Source organism: Callospermophilus lateralis, chromosome 15 (assembly GCF_048772815.1).
Source record: "Callospermophilus lateralis isolate mCalLat2 chromosome 15, mCalLat2.hap1, whole genome shotgun sequence".
In the NCBI taxonomy this organism is placed as follows: domain Eukaryota; kingdom Metazoa; phylum Chordata; class Mammalia; order Rodentia; family Sciuridae; genus Callospermophilus; species Callospermophilus lateralis.
Window position 1 is genome coordinate 66,106,732 of NC_135319.1, and position 23,041 is coordinate 66,129,772.

At 36.1% G+C, this 23,041-nt stretch overlaps 1 protein-coding gene across 3 annotated transcripts in view; it reads right to left on the reverse strand.

Annotated features, from left to right (window-relative positions):
* Hpse2 (heparanase 2 (inactive)) overlaps nucleotides 1-23,041 on the reverse strand; it is a 649,448-nt gene that overhangs the window by 623,791 nt on the left and 2,616 nt on the right. For all 3 annotated transcript variants that reach the window (XM_076834902.1, XM_076834901.1, XM_076834899.1), the window contains exon 2: nucleotides 22,187-22,344. In XM_076834902.1, coding sequence (XP_076691017.1) covers nucleotides 22,187-22,344 — 158 coding nt within the window. The remainder of the gene's footprint in view (nucleotides 1-22,186; nucleotides 22,345-23,041) is intronic.

The window sequence follows — 23,041 nt, forward strand, 5'->3', positions numbered from 1 at the left end:
GTTGAACTCATAGAAACAGAAAGCAGGAATTTGGTTACCAGGAGTGACATGAAGGGTAGTAGGGTGGAGAGATGTTGATCAAAAGATAGAAAATTTTTATTAGAATAAGAAAAAATTCAACATATCTATCATACAAGATGACTATAGTCACTACCAATGTATTATACTCTTTAAAATCTCTGAGAGAGCAGATGTTAAGTGTTCTCACCACAAAAAATAAGTGTGTGAGGTAACCCATATGTTAATTGGCTCAAATGAAACATTCTACAATGTACATCTTGAAACATCATGTTGTATATGATAAATACAAACAATTTCTAATTGCCCAATTAAAAATAATATATAAATTTCCTTGCAGAGGTAGATGCTCAAAAAGTGTTTATTCCTTTCCTTTCAAAGAAGTTAGTGCCACTGAGTCATTTTAGGAGGTTACCATTTTAGTAAGTCTGGAACAGGACAATAACAGGTAGTCGAAGTAGAAAATAACAAAGGAGCTAAAGAAGCAGGAAAGAAAGTTGGTGCTGCATCAAAAAGTCTTTATTATATTCATGAACTAACTAAAAGAAACATTCTTTTAGGGAAAATACTGGATATCAAAATAGGATTTTTCCCCCACCTTAAGCAAAATGAGACTTCTAAGGAAAATCCAAAAGGCAGAGAAGAGAAAAAGATACCCTGAAGTAAAATATCATTAGCCTTCAGTAAGAAAAAAGAAAAAAAATCACTGAAGAAGTCTCTCCACTGAAATGGAAATGAGGACAACCACCCCATTCACAATATCCTCCAAAAAAAAAATGAAATACTTGGGAATCAACCTAACAAAAGAGGTGAAGGACCTATACAATGAAAACTACAGAACCCTAAAGAGAGAAATAGAAGAAGACCTTAGAAGATGGAAAGATATACCTTGTTCATGGATAGGCAGAACTAACATCATTAAAATGGTGATATTACCAAAAGTACTCTACAGGTTTAATGCAATGCCAATCCAATCCCAATGGTATTTCTCACAGAAATAGAAAATGCAATCATGAAATTCATCTGGAGAAATAGGAGACCCAGAATAGCAAAAGCAATCCTAAGCAGGAAGAGTGAAACAGGCGGTATAGCGATACCAGATTTTAAACTATACTACAGAGCAACAGTAACAAAAACAGCATGGTACTGGTACCAAAACAGGCGGGTAGACCAATGGTACAGAATAGAGGACACAAAAACCAATCCACAAAATTACAACTACCTTATATTAGACAAAGGTGATAAAAGCATGCAATGGAGAAAGGATAGCATCTTCAACAAATGATGCTGGGAGAACTGGAAAGCCATATGCAACAAAATGAAATTGAATCCCTGTCTCTCATCATGCACAAAAGTTAATTCAAAATGGATCAAGGAGCTAGGAATCAAACCAGAAACTCTGCGTCTAATAGAAGAAAAAGTTGGCTCTAATCTCCACCTCGTGGGGTCGGACTCCAAATTCCTTAATAGGACACCTGTAGCTCAAGAGTTAAAATCAAGAATCAACAAATGGGACTTACTCAAACTAAAAAGTTTTTTCTCAGCAAGAGAAACAATAAGAGAGGTAAATAGGGAGCCTACTTCCTAGGAATAAATTTTTACCCCTCACACTTCAGATAGAGCCCTAATCTCCAGAATATACAAAGAACTCAAAAAAATAAACAATAAGAAAACAAATAACCCAATCAACAAATGGGCCAAGGATCTGAAAGACACTTCTCAGAGGAGGATATACAATCAATCAATAAATACATGAAAAAAAGCTCACCATCTTTAGCAATCAGAGAAATGCAAATTAAAACCACTCTAAGGTACCATCTCACCCCAGTAAGAAAGGCAGCAATTATGAAGTCAAACAACAACAAGTGCTGGCGAGGATGTGGGGAAAAGGGTACACTTGTGAATTGCTGGTGGGACTGCAAGCTGGTGCAACCATTTTGGAAATCAGAATGGAGATTCCTCGGAAAGCTGGGAATGGAACCACCATTCAACCCAGCTATTCCCCTTCTCGGACTATTCCCAAAAGACCTAAAAAGAGCATACTACAGGGATACAGCGTCATCAATGTTCATAGCAGCACAATTCACAATAGCTAGACTGTGGAACCAACCTAGATGCCCTGCAATAGATGAATGGATTAAAAAAATGTGGCATATATACACAATGGAATATTACTCAGCACTAAAGAACAACAAAATCACGGCATTTTCAGGGAAATGGATGGCATTAGAACAGATTATGCTAAGTGAAGTGAGCCAATCCCTTAAAAACAAATGCCGAATGTCTTCTTTGATATAAGGGGGGTGACTCAAAACAGAGCAGGGAGGAAGAGTATGAGAAGATTACCATCAAACAACAACGAGAGGTGGGAGGGAATGGGAAAGAGAGGGGGAACTGCCCTGAAGAGGGAAGGAGACCCGCATTGTTATATAAAAATACATATAAGAGGATGTGAGGTGAAGGGGAGGAAAAAAATAAGAGAGAGTGAGAGAAATGAGTTATGGTAGATGGGGTAGAGGGAGGGGAGGGGAGGGGAGGGGAGGGGGTATAGGAAGGGGATAGGAAGGGCAGCAGAATACAACAGACACTTGTTTGGTAGTATGTATAAACGTGGCTGTATAATCAACGTGATCCTGCAATCTGTACACAGGGGAATAATAAGAATTCATACCCCATTTGAAACAAATGTATAATATATGATATGTCAAGATCAATGTAATGCTTTGAGCAACCAATAAATTTCTGATGTTTAAAATAAAAAAAAAGAAGTCTCTAGCACTGAATTCCTTTTTAAATAATCTCTGATAAATAATCATACAATGATGAAATAGACCACTTCTGGCCTTGGTCTTCTGCTGCACAAGACAGGAAGTCCATGGTCAAAGGAAAACATCATATTTCCCTGAGTTTCAGCAAGAGAAAAAAATTCCCTTGGAGGTACTCACAAACACAACTTTCAAATTGAGGTAAATGTTGTATTCAATGTCATTGTCAACAAGCAAAGCCAATAAAAGAGGCCTAGAAGGCTTATGTTTTCCCATGAGCATTTGTCCCCTGGGTTCACATTTTTAGAAAAAGTAATCTGAAGGAGGCATAAGGAACTAAGTGCTAAAGTTAAACTGCCTGAGATGGCTGGGATAGGCAGGGTTAGGGGAGGACATAATATCCTGGCTCTGCTACTGTCTATAAAGGGCTTTTCCCACCTCTCCCTCACTAGGGATTGAACCCAGGAGTGCTATATCACTGAGCTACATCCCCAGCCTTTTCTTTATATTTTATTTTGAGACAGGGTAACTGCTAAATTGCTGAGGCTGTCTTAGAATTTGCCATCCTCCTGCCTTGGCCTCCCCAGCCCTGGGATTACATGTATATATCACTCACTTGGCTTCTACGTGAGCTTTAGGCAGAGACTTAACATTCCCAAGTCTTGAATTCCTCTTCTATAAAATGGGAATATCATAATAACTAAATGAAACATTATCAAAAAATGTTTTTAAAAAATCATGCTTCAAAGGGCATAATCAAGAAAGTGAAAAATAACCCATGGAATGGAAATAAATGTATGCAAGTCATATATCTCATAAGGGACTTACAGCTGGAATACACACACACACACACACACACACACACACACACACACACATATATATATATATATATATATACTCTAACAACTCAATAATAAAAAGACAAATAACAATTTAAGCAAAGAATTTAAATAAATATTTTGGCAAAGACATACAAATGACCAAAAAGCAAAGGAAAAGATGCTCAACATTACCCATCTTTAGAAATATAAATGAAAACCATAATGAGATACTATTTCATGTCCCCCTCTAAGATGGTCAGAATCAAAAAGAGACAATAACAAGTGTTGGAAAGATGTAGAAAAATTGGAATCCTCATACCTCGCTGGTTCAAACATAAACTGGTACAGGCAATGGACAAGTTTGTCAGTTCCTCAAAACACAGAATTACCATAGACCCTGCATATATTTCCACTCTTTGGTATAGACTCAAGAGAAAGTTAAACATGTCTACACAAAAGCTTACACAAATGTTCATAACAGCATTATTCATAAGAGCCAAAAAGTAGAAACCCAAATGTTCATTAAACTGATAAATGGATAAACAAAATGTGGTGTATCCATATGGTGGAATGTAATTCAGCAATAAGGAACCTAAGTACTGGTACATACTACAACTAGGATGCACCTTGAAAACATCATGCTAAGTAAAAGAAGTCAAAAACAAAGGACCACATATTGTATGATTACATTCACATGAAATATCCAGACAGACAAAAGGTAGATTAGTGATTGTCTATTGTCATAGGGAAAGACAAATTATGAGAAAATGGCTAAGGGGTACAAAATTTCCTTTCAGGGTGATGAAAATGCTCTAAAATTGTGGTATATTGTTGCACAACTCTGTTAAGATACTAAAATTCACTGAACTGTAAATTTTAAATGGCATGTGAATTATATAGAATATGAATCATATCTCAATAAAGCTGTTTGTTAAAAAATTTAAATGAGCCAATGCTTTTAAATTTTTTAGCATAATGCCAAGCTCCTTGGAATTATTCAATAAATTCAAACTGATGGTGTTACTGATATTCCATAAGAAATACATTTAATTTTTTAAAAAGTTATGCATGTAACTTATAAGAATCACCTGGATCTTTAATCTCAAAATTATAAAACCATTCTAAACACAGAAGAAAGCTTTAGAAATATCAACAATGTTCTAATAATCTAAACACTAACCAATGTTTACAATAATCAAAAACAATATCAGCAATAAATTCATCTGGGACACCTACAAAATATTCCTCAAATATTTCTTACAATTACTGCTTCTTCCTCAGTAATTTGTCTGTTCATATTCCTACAATATCATTATCTATTTTATGTCATTTTCTCACTAAAATCTAAGTTGTATCAGGACAAGGACTGTGTCTTATTCATTTTTGTATCCTTAGAAGGGAAACATAGTAAAGTGCTGATTACATAGTAGGCAATTAAGGAAAGTAACATTTAATTGTGAAAATGTACGGCTTTCTTGAAATTTCTCATCCATCTGAACTCCTGTTTCAGCCCCCTTTAACAAGAAGAGGAAAAGTTTGACAACTGATCCATTTAACAATTACAACCACATCTCTTACCTGACAAATAAACAAATGAAATCTTAGCAAAAAAAATGAAATCTTACAGTCTTGACATTTAAAAGGGTTTTCAAGAACGCAAAAACTACCTGCAACAGATTATTTAGCTCTAGAAAAGTCTAGGATGGCCCTAGGAAAATGCTGGGATGTTTATTTAATTGGCCTGCCATCATCACTAAAGCCAAATGAATGAGAATTCTCTCCCAGCTCCCCATTTTGCTAATGTCTTCCAGTGAACATTTTTTCCTTTGGGCTCCCATAAATGCTAATATTAGTAACCAGTAGCAAAGCTTTGCTGCTCCTCTTTGCCAGCAACATAGACATCACCTAGAAGTTTGTCAGAAATACAGCATCTCATTTTTACTAGATCACCATATAATACATATGTACATTAAAAGTGTAGGCATCACTAAAATACTTGATGCCTGGGCTCTAGCTCCAAATGCCACCATAGACCAGGTAGGGTGCCTCAGGCAAATCACTTCACCCAGAGGTTCTTATTCTGGTGTGCACTTTAGGGTTACCTGGGAAGGTTTTTTTTAATTGAAATGCTGATACTAGAGATATATTTAACTAGTCTAGGACCCAAATATATTTTTTCTCCATATTTTTATTAGTATATTACAGTTGTACATAATGGTGGGATCTATTGTTACATATTCTTAATATGCAAACAATATAACAGTATAATTTGGTCAGTATCATTCCCTAGTATTTCCCCTTTCCCGCCCCTCTTCCTTCTCCTGGTCCCTTTCATCTAGTCTACTGATTTCCCTTAAATTTTCATGAGATCTCCCCACACCATTCTTTTCCTTTTCCTCTCTAGATTTCATATATGACAGAAAACATAGGACCCTTGACTTTCTGAGTTTAGCTTATTTTGCATAACGTAATATTCTCAAATTCCATTCATTTTCCTACAAATGACATAATGTCATTATTCTTTTATGGCTGAATAAAACTCCATTGGGTAAATATACCACATTTTCTTTATCTATACATCCAATGGTGGACACCAATGTTGGTTTCATAGTTTGACTATTGTGGATTGTGTTGCTGTAAACATAGGTATCCATGTATCTGATTTGTTAGGATTAATCCCAACAAGTGGTATAGCTGGGTCATATGGTTCCTCTAGCCTTCTGAGGAATCTCTGTACAGATTTTCATAGCAGTTGTACTGATTTACAATCCCACCAACAGTGTAAGTATGTTCCTTTTTTCTCCATGTCCTCTCCAGCATTTATTATTGTTCATATTCTTGATGGCTATGATTCTGACAGGAATAAGAAAATCTCAGTGTAGTTTTAATTGCTAATGATGTTAAACATTGTTTCTTTTATTTGTTGGCCATGTGCATTTCTCTTTTGAGAAATGTCTATTTAGTTCATTCACCTATTTATTAATTGGGTTGTTTATTTTTTAGGTATTTTTTTGAGTTCTTCATATATCTTGGGTATTAATCCTCTGTAAGAAGAGTAGTTAGCAAAGATTCTTCTATTCTGTAGCTTCTCCACATTCTTATTTCCTTTGCTATGTCTAAGTTTTTAAATTTGATGCTATTCTATTTATTAACTCTTGGCATTATTTCCTGCGCTTTGGGATAGAACCCAATATGTTTTAAAATTCCCCTAGCTAATTCTAATGGGCGGCCAGAATTGGGAACAACTCTAAGCATCTATCAAATGGTACAACTTAATGGGGTTCTGGGAACTAAATCCTATCACCTTTAAAAAGCTCTAGGTCTAGCAATAGAGACATATAAGTACTCAATAAATGGTAATTATTATTATCATGCCTGGAAATCTAGAAATGAATATTCCTATAGCAAGGACTTAAAAAAAAAAAAGAACAAAAATAATTTTTAAAACAGGCTCCAATGTACTGGTCTGGCTCCATCCTACAGGTAGGTACCTGCCACAATCAAAGAACACATTATCCCCAACGACAAATTCTTCCTAGCTACAAACTGTTGATCCCAGCTTCAAGGAAACAGAGTGTCAGGTAAGGGGCAAACCACGTCTACATGGTGTCTGAAAGGCCAACACCTTCATTTGGAATTTATTGGTGGAGGGTAGGCAAGCCTTATTTCAGCAGTTCTGTAACACAGGAAATCCCCCTTACCACACCTTCCTGATTTACACTGGTCCTTGATACACACCACATGTGTCATCAACTCTTTTCCCCTCCCCCAAAGTTTTCAATTGTTGTGTTCCACATTTAGGTGATGAAAACTTAAAACTTGTGGTTATAACTTCTATGAGAAATTTCATTTTGAAAGCTTGCTAAATTTCAACTTAATTGCCATGAGGAAAACATAAGAAACAAAAGACCTCAGTCATCTACTAACACAAAACCCCTAGTGAAGACATTTAATAAGTGTAAGTTTTCTGCTGCAAGTTGTTGAAAATCCTGACCTTTGGACTGGGGTGCCATTCATTTGCGTCTACAAATGTTCTATGAAACAATAGCATTTATTTGTTCAATGGTTTTAGGTTACGTGTTTAATTTCACCTAAGGATTTTAACTTGGCTAAGCCTGGGACCATAGTTCCTTTTGAATCTACATCTCACTGATTTTACCTTGAGTCTACTTTTCCCAGGCAGTTCACAATGGTCAGGCAAATAAGTCCACAATATGGTTTTCCAAAAAATTACAAGGAAATAAACACCCAGCCAAGAATAGCATGCCTATCAAGATCACTGAAAAAATATACAGACTTATCTCAATAGTGACTATATGCATTTTTACAAGTGTGCATGGTTTAGTGACTGTCACCAGAAAGCTCAAGATCTATTTCCAGCTCCTCTGCTTACTCACTATGGGCCTCCTTTGTAGCAGTCAAACAGACAATTCCATACTTTCACTGAGTGCATTGTAATAGCTAATGAATGTCTACATTTACATCTTTTCTTTGTTGGAGGTCTCAGCAGTGATATTGGCATCCCACAGAGTACTCTCAAATTCTCCTCTGTTACATGCTGTGGACTGATTCTAACAATATCTTAGGTTTGGGCCCCAGTCTAAAGAAGGTCTGGGGTTCAAGTTCTAGGTCTCCAGGAATAGCATTCTACAAACTGTTTAGGAATTTGTTAATGGAGAATAGTTCAAAACCATGCAAGAAGCCATGATTAAAATGAACCCCAGCTTTCCTACAAGCAGACGTGACCTTTCACAGAAACCACAGACCCATTCTAGCCTTCCAGATAAGCTGTTTCACATTGGATCAACCACCACAGAACATAAATACCTATGGCCACTGAATGGGAATAGGTACTTGTGTTCTGTGATGATTTAGCTGTGATACTTAAAAGAGTGTCAGGCCTGAAGGTAGAAGTTCTAATCCCAGCACTGATACTTAAAACCATGTTATTATGAACAACTTCAATGAGTCTATTTTCTCATTTATTAAATGGAGCTGTCTATGTGAAATAAGATTACCATATATAGTTGCTGTGAGGATGTAAGGAGTTCTTTTTTTTAACCTTTAAGGAATATTACAAATGTAAAGTATAATTATTTTTCTCATGCAAATGACTGATCAGAACTATTCAAAAATAGTTGCCTTCTGTCTTCTTTAGTCTGTTTCTAATTAAACATGCCAGCTCTTTATAAATCTCTCTTCATGGGCTGAGTAGTATTCAAATTTATGAAACAGTTTTAATGAGATGAGTGACATTCAAAGAGAATCAAAAACTCCCCAGCCAGGATTTCTTTCAAATCACATAGTGATATACTACTTGAACAAGAGGTCAAAACATTTTTAGTGTCACTTTCCATCTGCATCCATAACTTTACAAAGCACTTGTTTTATTAAAAGAAAACATATTTTGATGGGTAGGGTTAGTTTTGCTCTAGCCATTTTCATTTACCCAAAGAATGTATTATAGCAAAAGGATTAAGATGGATAAGGGTATATGAAGAGATGTTAGGGGGAAATTTTTAGATCAAGTTCTAATTTGAAGAGAGATGTAATACTTCAGCATCGTTTTGTTAGACACTACAAATAGCAAACAGATAAATTCTTAAAAACAAAAAAGTGCCAATGAAAGAGAATAATTAAATAAAGCTCATTCACATTCAGATTATTCTTTAGCCAATGAAAAATGGACCAAAATTACCAGCTAAGAGTTTTCTAATGGAAGATAGACCAGTAGAATAAACAAAGAGACCAGAAAAGGGAAGGGGGAGAAAAAAGGGAAGGTATTGAAGATGGAAATTAACCAAATTATATTGTTATCTTGTGTTCATGTATGAATATGTTACCATGAAGTCCACTATTCTGTATAATTATAATGTGCCAATAAAACTTTTTAAAAATTTTTTCTAGATAACACAATATGATACCATGTGTATATTTAAAAATCTATATACTTCTGTATGAAGAACAAAAGATCTGAAAATAAATATGCCAAACTATTAAAAATGATTATATCTCTGAAGTGGATCTGGGAGTAGAATACAAAAGAGAGACTTTCACTTTTTATTTGATGTATGTATTCTTGAGTTTGTATTAATGAGCATACATTGCATTGGTAAGTAATAGAATGAATAAAAAAGTATAAATCTTTAAAAAGAAATGAATAAAGAAGTTAAACATCAACCAGAAAAATCCTATGAATTAAAAAATAAATAAATAAAAGCAGGAACAATGAATGAAAGAGATGTTGCTTCCTTCAGTATGTTAAGCTGCCAAGTAAGTGGGAAATAACCAGTCAATAAGTATTCACTGAATAGCTACTAAGCAAAAGGTATATATAGATGTTGTAGAAACTGCTGAAATTGATATAATTGTTTTGCTCAAATGGTCAATAAACCAGGGACAGAGACAAGTCTACATAAAAATACACCAAAAAAAAAAAAAACCTGAGAGCAAAAGATAGAATATTATAATAACTACAGGAATTATTTTTATGCAATAAATGCTTTAAGCATTCAGGCCCCCCAAAAAAGTTTTAAGAATTAAAAAAAAATAATTAGAATTACTTGAACTGAGATAATGAAGAATCAGAGAGAAAGAAGACAAACTTAAGCAGGATTTTGAAAGTAGGTGATATATAGAAATAGCTAGAAAGTGGCATAGAGATGATTGGGCAGGGGATTCAGCAGGTTAGAGATGAAGAGAATGGCAGAGAGGTAGGAACACTAACACAAAGCAACACCATCAGCTTATGAATGGACTCAGGTTCCTATGGAAAAACTGAAGGAAGAAGCTGGTCAAGGAGGGTGGGCTTGACTGCAGAGAGCCTCGAAAGATGGTGGACAGTTAAGGAGGCCTTGATCTAGTAGACAAGGAATGTATGACCCTGAAGTTTTCACTCTAGGCAATGACAGAAGGAAAGCAGAGCTTCAGAGACTAACCGGACAGTAAGGTGGAGAGAATATGAAGATAGAGACCCAGATGAGAGGCTACAGAATAGGTTTGCGATGATAAGTGTCCAAACCACATGGAAACAGCCACAGGGAAATCAACAATAATTATCATTTAGCCCTTTTTTAAAAGAGATATTCAAATCAAACTGAGGCAAACACAAAAGCATTTCACCTAAAGTAAAGGCCTTTGAATCTGTCTTAGTAGAGAAATAAGGAACAGTGTGTTACTGTGCTATAACAGAAACTGTGAAAATTACAAACTTAGGAATGTGATGGTCCTGGATTCACTGACAACTCAGTCGATTACTAGCACATTTACTTAACCCCTGAGACTTGGTGCAGAATATATAACCTCTTTGTTCTTTAATTTACTTCATTTTCTTTGCTTAAATTTAACAAAATCTTAAGACAAAGACTTCAAGAACTTGGAGGAAGTATGAAGGAAGGGCCTTCTTGAAATATCACCTTTATCAGCTCCCCTATCCTTCCATAAGGCATCACTAGGCTTAGAAATTGAAGGAATAGAAAAGTAGAATATGGTTCCAGTAAGTAAATACAAGATAACTTAATTCTAAAATTACCCAGAAATTTTTTAAATATTTTCAGTTTCCCCAAAATTTTTTCAAAAATTCTTATTTCTGTTTTTTCCCACCAATCTCCTTACATCAATCACACTGTTGACCCATTTTTATAATCCCCTTCAATGTGTGTACTTCCAAAATACACCTCCTTCCAAAAGAAACTATAAGTTCTATTCAACTCATATTGCCAGTTATTATGCCACTCTAATAAAGTTTAAAAATGCGACAGCCACTTCTTTCAATTATTTTTGTGTCTCCTTATAATTATTCTTTCACTGTTTTATCTAAAAATGATTTTGTGTCCTATCCTGTAAGACCTTCGAATATATTGAAGGGAAAACCAAACTAAAGCACTATTTTTTTTTCTTTTTTTGCTTCACACGACTTTTGGGTTCCAGATAAATGAGTGGATGAATAAGTTAAACAATACAAACAATACATGAATAAAACACTGGATCCCTCTCTTATCTAAGCACAGTATATACTCATCTATCAAAATCCTATGTCTTTTCTGTGTATCTGTTTATTCTATGTCTGTGTACGTGTCTCACTCTCTCTTTCTCTCTCTCTCTCTCTCTCTCTCTCTCTCTCTCTCTCTCTCACACACACACACACACAAAAAAAAATTTCCTATAGATTAAGCATTAAATGAGCCAGGCACAGTGACACATGCCTGTAATCCCAGCTCAAGAGGCTGAGACAGGAGGATCACAAGTTCAAAGCCCAGCCTCTGCAACAGCGACACACTAAGCAACTCACTGAGACCCTATCTCTAAATAAAATACAAAATAGAGCTGGGGGTGTTGCTCAGTGGTTGAGTGCCCCTGAGTTATTGAACCCAGTACCCCCTCCCAAAAAAAAAAAGAGAAATGAGAAATGAGAAAACAAATGTAAAATAAGAATATCTCAACAAACAGTAGCTATTACTAGCATTATCATTATTCCTCCCTAAGGCCAGCCCAGATCCCTCTCCCAAGATTCCTCTCCTGACTAGCATAGGTCTCACTTAGCCCCCTTCTCTGAATTTCCACATCCATTATAGCTTTTTCTACATCCTCTAGCCTTTGAATATCTCCTATGTTGGTCTCATCACCATTACTTCCTATGTGTCTTATGATTCTGACATCTGTAATTTACAGAATATCAGAATTAGACATTATGTATAGAAAATGTTATCATTTTTCTTCATTTAGGAATTTAGGAAAGTTAACAACTAGCCCAATGACATACAGCTGAATCGAGATTAGTACTGAAGTCTCCTTGTAAAGCTCATACCATAAGCAACATTTAAGCCTGCTATTTAATGGCCAACACCATTGAATCCCTGCCCCACAACTCATTAGATAGGTGGCCTTGGGCAATTTACTTAACTGCTCTGTGCCTCAGTTCCCCCACCTGTAAAATGAAATAAACAAGATATTTCTTATAGGACTGAAGGGAAGAGTAGATGTGTTAATGTATATAAATTAAGACTACCTAGCACAAAATAAGCACTCATAAAGTTGAATATAATTATTATACTATTACTATTATTAAGCTGCTGAGAAATATCCATTCTTTCACACTATTTCAGAAATAATGCCATAAATTTAGATAATTTGCCTTTTCACAACCTTCCAACCTCATTTTTCATCCTTTAAGGCACTTTTGTCTTTCCAGACGCAGTGAAAATAAAGTGCTAGTTTAATCCCCAATTCCCTTAACACAAACTAGACACATTCTTATTCCCTCTTATCTGAAGGGGATACATTACAAGATCCCCAGCAGATGCATGAAACTATGGGCAGTATGGAACTCTACATATATTATTTTTTTCCTACACATATACACCAGCAAAAAAGTTTTATTTATAAATTAGGAGTAGTGATATTAACAACAATAACTAATAATAAAATAGAACCATTATAACAATACATTATAATAAAAGTTATGTGAATACTGTGTCTCTCTCTCAAACCATCTTATCACATGGTACATGCACCTCATTTTTTCTAAATATGCAGTCTCCTGTCTTTCACTCTTCATTATTTGCCCCACAAAAAAAACAAAACAAATGGATTAACTATGTAAATAACATAAATACTTTTTTTGACTTATTGTATCTGTTCCAGGCAGTGTGATGATGGTTATGTCTATCTGAATTTTCATGTTTATCAATGCCAGCATGTTTGCATTATAAATTTCTAAAGACAAAATTCATGTGCTTAAGTGAGTCAAACATAAATTCTGGAGCACTTGAACTCAAAAATTGCATATTTATAGAAGAACTCCAGAGAAATACAGAGGAAAAGGAAGAGATTAACATATTTTCACAAAGGGTACTTAGACCTGTGAAAGACAAAAATAAAATTGAATTCGAGAAGGGAAGATGTATGTTTCAAGGTGAGGGATACAGCATTTACAAAGTGCAGAGTGAACAGACTAAGCCAAGAGTAGTCTGAGTGAGGTGGAAAGATGATCCTGGAAAGTACTAGGAAATTAGGTTGTGCATGTAAGACCACAGCACTTTAAGAATACAGTTCACATTTTATTACTGTTGGTAGCCCCAATATCTAGCACAATCTTGGCATATCATTGATAATCAAAAAACTTCTATTGAATTGAGCAAAACTATTATTTTTCACTGTATTAAAGTGAAGAAAACTGAATAGAATTTGACCCAGTTCAATTAGATGATGAAAGTGAAAGAAGAAAGGAATTCAACAAACTTGTACAGGATATTTATACCTTAAACACACTAGCCACTTGTCTGGAAATTTGTATTCATTTTGTCTAAGTCACCATCCACACACAAGGACAGAAGAATAAAATGCCAGATTCTCTCATTCCCATACTTCCCCTGCCTGCTTTGTCTCTCTTGCCCTTTCTCTCCCTCTCCCTGTCACCAAATACATGTACACACAGTGCACAAAGTTCCAATCCATTGAGACAGCTGAGAGATTAACTAAGGCATGAAGAAGGACTGAAGCTAAGGTTGTTAACATCTAATCTATTTTGATTAAAGAGTCTCAGAAAAGCCGCCTGACTCCAGGAGCCCAGACCATGAGACTAGCAGGCTAAATAGGCCCAGGAAATTTTGAAAGAAACTGCTTTTACCAAAAGATCCCCATACCATCAGTAGTGCTTGGGAAGAGAGAGAATTTAAATGAATTTAGCAGGAGAAATAATGATATTTATTTATCAATATCAATAATGATATTGATACTGATGAAAATAGCATAGTTTGTGTTTGAAGGGTTATTTGCTGGCTTTTTTGATTCATTGGAATAAATTAAGCCACCCAAAAAAACTAAAGCCTAATGTTTCCTTGTCCCTGCCACTTCTAGCACTACATGACCACAATGACTAAATTATGAGTAAATGACATAACTAAATGACATGATAATTAAGTTAGATACCACATTCAGATTCACAGTAGCACAATAAACTGCAACTCATATTCAGGACCCAGGTACCAAATTTCAATGATATTTCAGAAAATGCATCCATCTTGTTTCCAGCATACAATAAAACTTCAGGTAATTACTATCACCCATAAACACAGTATTGAATTATGTCAAATTCTTTAAAAGTTACTCTCAGAAAAATCATGAAATGCCAAATGGAGTTGAAGATTTTCTTAGGTCTAAAAGTCTCTAAAACTAATTTTGGCTGGTACCAAATAAAGTGATAAGAGGTTGGTAGTAAATGATATGACAATGATACCCAGACCTCATTTATCATGCCTGACTCAGTATCAAGTAGAAGCTCAGAAATAGATGCTTACTCAGTGAGTGAATGAATGAATATTAGAAAACACAAATCAGGGGTTTTGGGTTTTTGGTGGGTTTTTTGTGTTTTTGTTTTTTTGTTTTTTTGGGTTTTTTTTTTTGTTTGTTTGTTTGTTTTGTTTTTTTTTTTTTGATATGGGATGCCCAGTATTGAACTCAGGGGCACTGGACCACTGAGCCACATCCCCAGCCCTATTTTGTATTTTATTCAGAGACAGGGTCTCACTGAGTTGCTTAGTACCTTGCTTTGGCTGAGGCTGGCTTTGAACTCCCAATCCTCCTACTTTAGCCTCCCAAGCCACTAGGATTACAGGCATGTGCCACTGTACCTGGTACAAATCTGTTTTAACTGTACAAAAGAAGGAAGCATAACATTAAAAGTATCAAGTAAATTCCAAAACCTTTATTTTATAAACCCTGCATTATAAAAATCTAATTAATGATTCAATTTTAAATTATCTATATTTTAAGATTGCTTCATAACTTAAATCTTTTCAAGTACAGTTATTATAACACCCTTTAGCTAGAGGACATGCAATGGGAAAGGGAAGATATGGGAAGGCAAGCAACGTTGAAAGCTCATGTTGAAAATGTGCCTTTCCCTTCTTCAGTGAAGTAAAATAAGTCATAACACAATTTTTTTGCTGTAGAATCAATTCTATTTTTCTATGCCTAAAATCTAGATTCCTAAAATTGGATTTGAATTTACCCAACCAACTTTTTTCACTCACACATGTACTTACTTTCTCTCCCTCTCCCTCTCCCTCTCCCTCTCCCTCCCCCTCCCCCTCCCCCCTCCCCCCTCCCCCTCCCCCTCCCCCCTCCCCCCTCCCCCTCCCCCCTCCCCCTCCCCCTCCCTCTCTCACCCACCTCATTTTGAGGGGTATTGCAAATTGAACTCTGGGGTGCTCTACCACAGAGCTTCACCCCAAGGCTCCCCAACTCTTTTTTTTGAGACAGGGTCTTGCTAAATTGCCAAGTCTGGCCCCCAACTTGTGATCCTTTTACCTCAGCCTCCCACATCAAGGGGATTATAGGATTGTGCCACCAGGCCAGACTCTCCTTTTTTAATTACATATTTTAAAGCTAACAAAAATATATTAGAGGGGCTGGAATTATGGGTCAGTGATAGAGTGCTTGCCTAGCATGTATGAGGCACTGGGTTCAATTCTCAGCACCACATAGAAATAAATAAAGGTCCATTAACAACTAACAAAGTATTTTAAATATATATATAATATATATTATATATATAAAATATATATTAGAACATTTTAAAACCTAATTAAGACATAATTTTAGCAATATGAATTTTGCTTGGGAAAATTTTAACATGTAGTTTACTTTCCATATTTTTCTTTAATTACAAATATTTCTGAATGAACAAAAATATGCAAATAGGCTTCCACAGAAAAGAATTTAATGTGGTTCTAGCACATGAACTAAAGATGATTTCTAACACGTGCAGGGGGGGGCATTTTGCTGCACAAACACATATCAGGCTTTGCCCCAGGCTTTCTCTTGAGTTAAATGTCCTCTCTTTCAGTCTCTACCTCTTCAAATCTATTCATCTTTCATAAGCCTAACCTAACTTCCACCTAATCTGACAGGATTTATCTCTTGTTATACTGTAATAAACTATTGTATTCCACTTATTTTCATCCCATACATTCTTTGTGTTACTCTTCTTCACCAAAGAAGAAAATTTATGAACATGTACTAAAACTATCAGAGTAATTAATTAATAAATATCACGGGGGATATGCTTTGAGATTATGCAAATATTCTGTTCTTCTCTGACATTTCAAATACTAATTTCAACAATGATTTGCAGATTTTGTTTAAAATAATTATTACTGTTGTGTTCTAATGGTGATTTGAGACAATATCTTTTATTTATTTCATATTCTGCCATTCTCTGTCCTGCATAAAAACTAAATAAAGAATAGATGATATATAAACATGTTTAAATGTAACTGAATCTCAAGAAACATGTGAAATGAAATAAGATAAAGAAAGTTGAATAAATTCAAAGCAAATACGTAAGACAGCAGTTGTGCTATTCTTATGTGACGTGTCTTGATTGATAAAATGGGAATAGAAAGAAAAAGTTAATTACTTCACCTTCATGAAAACTTCCTGAAGAAAAGAGAACGATAATAATGGTTGTTAAACTTTAAAGTTTGCAAAGTATACTCACATTCATCATTCAGCATTTCAGAAGCTCTTTCAAGACAAAGTCTTCAGATGAAGATTTTTAAAAACTAGAAAATTGTGGGAAAGCACTGTTACATCAAGAATTGGAAAATCTGGCACAGAAGGCTAACAGAGAAAAGCAAAAGTAAAGGCAAAAACAAAAACAGATACAATCAAAAACAAACCTGAAGTTTTCTCTCATATGCAGAAGCTAGAGTAAAATAAAGAAAAGGGAGAGGGAAGGATAAGATTACAAAAGAACCAATCAAATACAAATTAATACATGAAGGAAAGGAAGCCTTATAGAGTGGTGGAAGGAGGGGACCTCGGAGGGAGGATGGGAGGGAAAAGGGAGGATCATGAACTAAATCAATTTCCATGCATGTATGAGTCTGTCAGGACAAATCCAACTACTATGTGTAACTATAAAGCTTTAATAAAATAAATAAATAAAAGAAAAAATTTTAAAGCCTGTGGTTCCAATGCAAAGCTTTAAATAGAATGGTAAAGTTGATTTAATGTATAGCCCAAAACGAAGACAACTTTGACAATCAAAGATAAAAATATATGATTAAAAGAATGAAGAATGCCAGGGCTAGGGTTGTGGCTCAGCAGTAGAGCACTCGCCAAGCACATTACTAACCCCGGGTTCGATCCTCAGCACCACATAAAAATAAATAAATAAAGATATTGAGTCCAACTACAACTAAAAAATAAATATTTTTTTAAAAAAGAAGAACAAAGAATGTTATTAAAATAAACATCAACAATGGACTTCATGGGAATATACCCTCAATGCAAAAAATGAATGGGATCTTCATGTATTTTCTTTCATTTCTTTATTGGTTACCTCCATTTTCCCAGGGCCTTCCACTGTACTCTTAAACTACCATGTACCCAAGACTATTTACTGAAGACCTACCATGTATCATATATAATGCCAGACACTTATAAATAATTAGTTGTGGTCCCTTACCATGACGAATTTACATTATTTAGAAAGGCAAAATAAATATAAATATGAGAAGTTAAATATCAAAACAACACAGAAAGGTCCAAATGAATATCACAGAGCAAATCCTTCAACAGTCCAGAGGGAAAAAGATTACTTGGAGCACCCTATTCATGAAAGAATTTATGTAAATAAGAAACATTTGCAATGGGCCTTTAAGAATTGGTGGGTTGAGGCTGAGATTTGAAAAGAGTCAAGAGAATGTCATTAAACGCAGAAATACATAGGCTATCCTAAGTAGGGGGTTGGGATAGTGAAAGTGTTATAAGGAGACAGTGATTAATGATGGAGGCCTATATTAAAAAGTAATGAAAAAATAGAGCAAAACAAAGTAAGCCAAGAGTGAAATGTGAAAGGTGTGAATGCCACATAAAAGAATTTGAAAATTTTTTATAAGCAATCCAAAAGGTTTTTGAGCAAAAGAGTGACACGATACAAAATTTTAGAAATATTAAGCTGGTTGTTGATGCATATAATAAATGCTATACATCTTAATTAGGTATGTGGTTATGGCCATAAAGAGACAAGCATACAAATGAAGCATACTGATTATATTATAAGCAGGGTCAGATGGAGCAAAATAAACTTAAGAACAAAAAATTAGCCCAAGATTTCTTTGTTGGGAAAAAGTAAAGCATAACATACCACAGAAAAGACAGAAAGTCAGGCAAAGGCACAACTCCCAGGGTATGAAGAACTACCCTATTTTTACTTCCTTTATGATCATCACCATGTTTGTATGAAATCCAAAGTGCCTAAGCATAGAGTGGAATAAGTAATTGAATTAAAGGTGTAACCAGAGAAACTGCCAAAGTGATATATAAACAGTGGCCTTACAAAGTTAGAGAAAATGCAATTGCTTTAATGTGCTCAAAAAGTATTTGGAAAATGGAAGCCACATGTCATTAATTGCACTATTAATTCAGGAGAAAACAACAAAAAAAATCACATTAGGAAAGCAATATGAATGAATTAAAGAGAGAAAAAAAATGGTTTTTGCCCAAGCTAAAACTATCACTTCCTTTCAATTTCAATATATAAAATTAAAAAGTAATCTCTTCTCTCATCTCCACAAAAAAGGCCACTTGATATTCTTACCTCCATGCCTTAAAGTCTTCCTATTTATTATTGTCTTAATTTTCTCAAATGATTCACTAAATCAACCAGCTTCATTCTGTATAAATTTCAGTCTTACCTAATCTTTTTCACTTCTTAATCCCACTTTAAAACATTAATGATATGTTACAAATTTCCAGAAGTTGTCTTTAATTAAGTAAGAATCCTTCACCTTGTGTTTTGCAGTCAACACATTACACACATTATCTCTTGGAACCCTCACAGAAGCACTGCACAACAGGTATTATCATCATCCATATGTTACAGAGAAGCAAACAAGCTGAGGGCCATACATTCATAAATGATGGAGCCAGGCCTGTAGTGCAAACTTACTAAGCCCAAATTCCATATTCTCTTTGTTCTATCACTGAATTTCATAATGTACCAGCAGGTGTATCTTACTACTCAAAATGTACACTGTTATTCTGTATTATGTATAAGTACACACGTTTTTAATAAGGTGCCTTGATGCCCAAAGTGCCTATTACAGGGCCACTTACTAAGACAACCAAATTATTTTTAGATGCTCATGATGAGAATTACCAGTGGATAAAAAGTCAAAAGAAAATATAATGCTTGCAAAATTGTTGAGATTATACCAAAAACATTTTTGCCTTGATTTCTGCAATGCAACAACAAAGACAACATGGGTGACTTAAAGATATGTGAGCATCAAAGGGCAGAAGTAGGGCATTCCTAGTCTTTAACTCTGCTAAGGCCTCAAATACTGATATAGTTCAGAGCATCTTATTACCAGGGAGACATAAATCAAAAGGAGTTCAGCAAGGAGCAATAAAACAGATTAGTGTCTGGAAGGACTGACTTTAAAGAAAGTTTTAAGAATTAAATCCAGGTAGTCTAGATTTTTTAAAAATCAGCTAACAGGAAATCTTTATTTGAAGCTAACATTCACACCAAAGACAAAAAATATTTTGAAGATAGATGTCTAAAACATGCAAATGAATCACTGTAAATATTTGGGAGAATATTTATTAAAAGAAAATTCGGGAGAAATTCCAGGCAAAAATTTATGGGACAGAACTCTCTCCTCAAGGAGTGGTGAAAACTACATTCTTAGAGATATTTAATATGAGGTTAGATAAAAAAAAAAAAATTTAAAAAAAGATTTAATAAGAAATGATCCTGCATTAGACCTTGAAGTTGCAAGAAGACAGAAGATGGCCTATTAGATGTTTTCTATTCCTGGTTTGTTTGCTTGCTTTAATTCCATGAAGTTTTTTGTGGCACAGCCTACTGCCAATTTTTTTTTCTCCTCATAATGCCCACTTTCTACTTCTACAAAGGGAAATAAATTGTATCCTTCATTTTAAGCAAATTTCATTGTTCTCAATGAATTGGTAATATAATCTTAGGTATGAAGTTGGGAGAAAAAGGCCAATTTCTAATTTACGAAGTTGTTTTTCCCCACAGCAATCCCAGAGGCTCTTACAAGATTTTCCACAAACTAAAGGGGAAAGTAGTTTAAATGAATTCAAGGAAAAACTATCCCATCAGGAAAATCATTAATATAGCCTTTCTTGTGTCTGTCTGATATTGAGCTGACAGTGACCCTGGGAGCTATAAGGCTCTGGGTCAAATTACCATTAGAGCTGCTGTTCAGGGTTATCTTTTTTCCTTTCAGAATTTTATGCTGAGTGACAGCAAAATCTACTTGCAATCCACATTTTTATGGCAATGACTTTTTCCTTTGAAAAGATGTAGCCTTAAACACCTCCACTCTTTGGCAAATGTTATTTTTTTAAAAAAATACACTAAGTACTACTCATGCTTCAAACTCAAGAAGCCTCAGCCTTGCTCTGTCTCTATTCTGAACTTTTATAAAATGTTTCTCAGCCACTCTTTAAATTGATTCCAATATTTCTCCAGAAGTCCCAATCAGTAAAATCCTAGAAACACAATGATATTTCCTTGTAGCTGGTGTGTAAGGACAGATTTTTACAAAACTGAAAACCTGATCCTCTACCCTTAAAAAATAAAACTGTGGCTTACATAATTTTGAGAAGGGACAGCAGGAAAGAACCCTCCAAGAACCAACACTAATGCATCTTCCATCCAATTTTAACAGCATCAGTGGCTGGACACATGGATTCCCATCACACCTCTTTGAAAGAATGTCCCACTAGTCACACAGAATGCTGATAGATATTAACACCAAACCTTCTAAACAAAAAATTTAAGTACCATTTTCATCTTTCCCTTAGTAAAAAATGAGACTGCTCAAACCTAAAAAGACCGGCCTCTCAGATGGAATAGAATTTGTAGTTTTCAAAGCCCTTCTAACACCTAACTCATCTGACTCTGGCAGGAAAGAAGGCTGACATTTGCGGTGTGGTTTTTTTCAGCTAAGGGAGAAAATAGGACTCTAAGATTAGGCTCTTTGAAGGGCAGAGAATAATCCAGTACTGAGGTTTTCAAACCTTCCTCAAAAAGGGGTGAGTGTAAAAGGCAAAGCATTGCTCCAGAAAACTTTAGAGTGCGTTCTAAAAAGACTAAATCTCTGTATCCTCATTCCAGAAAGGCAAGAAATAAGAAAAACAAAAAGGCACGTGTGCCTAGAATTTAGGGAATGAAATATGACTCTGACGATTCAGTAATCTGTGAACCTGTCTGAATTTTCTTAAGAAGGCTGCTGCACTTTCTCCCCCCAGATCCAGAGCCTGCCTTAAATTTTATTTATCAGCTCCTGGCCTTGGAGATTGCGCCCAGCAAAAGCTAGGCAGCTGGTACTAGGATGACCTGGAGATCCTCCTTTGCACAGTTAGGATTCTCACATTGTGGGTGTCCCTGGCCTTCGACTTCCAGTTTTTCAGGGGACAGGCCGTCCTCCAAATATGCCCCCTACATCCCTCCCCACCACAGACACACACCCCGGGTGCTCAATTCCGACTCCCAAATTTCTCCCACCCTGCAAGAATGGGGACCAAGTTTCTCACCATCCTCATAGTTTTTGAGATAGTAATCCGGGCCCGGGCCCCCGCGGCTTTTCGCCGGGTTCCTCAGGTTCTGGAAGTGCAGGAAGTCCGTCCGTTTGCCCCCGAAGCGCAGAAAGGCGGGTGAAAGTCCCCGGGCCAGGGTCACCAGACGCTTGGAGCTGCAAGGGTAGAGAAAGAAAGGAAAGGATCCCAGGAGAAGGCTAGAGCGGGCATGGCACCAGCAAGGCCCTCTTCTCATTCCCTGAGGGAGACCTGGCGGTTTTTTTCTGCCCGCCCCAGCTCAGGGTCACACGGCCAGGGGCTGCTCCGCGTCTTTTGCATGCGCCAGGCGCCCTAGTCCACTTTGCCCTCGGCCTCACAACTTCCCCATGCTATGCCTCCGGTGCCCGGCTGTCCACTATGGTCCCTTCCCACCCGACACCTGGATGCCCACGGTACTGATTTCCAAAGGGTTAGATTACGTTTGCTTACAGTGTGTTTATGTGCCTAGAGGGACACTTGCCTGTACTGAGAACATGGGGCCAACGCGCAGTCGCCTGGCTTCTGCCACTGCCAGGAAAGCGCTCCAGACCTAGACGCGCAACCCACCAAACGCCAGCCCCCGACCTTTGCCAAACTTTCACACAGCAAGCCTGGGGTCGCCTCCCCGGCCCCTGGAGCACGGGAATCTCTTAAGGTGAAACCTTGACTTTTTTCTCTCGGAGAAGGCCTAGCACCTGAGGTCAAGAGGATTCCGACTTTTTTAAGTGAAAATTTTTATTTTCCTTTTACATTATAACAACTTCATTGTTTCCCAAATCCCGGGGCGGAGAGATTCTCTGAGTAAATCCTTGCCTTTCCAGAACACGAGCGCGC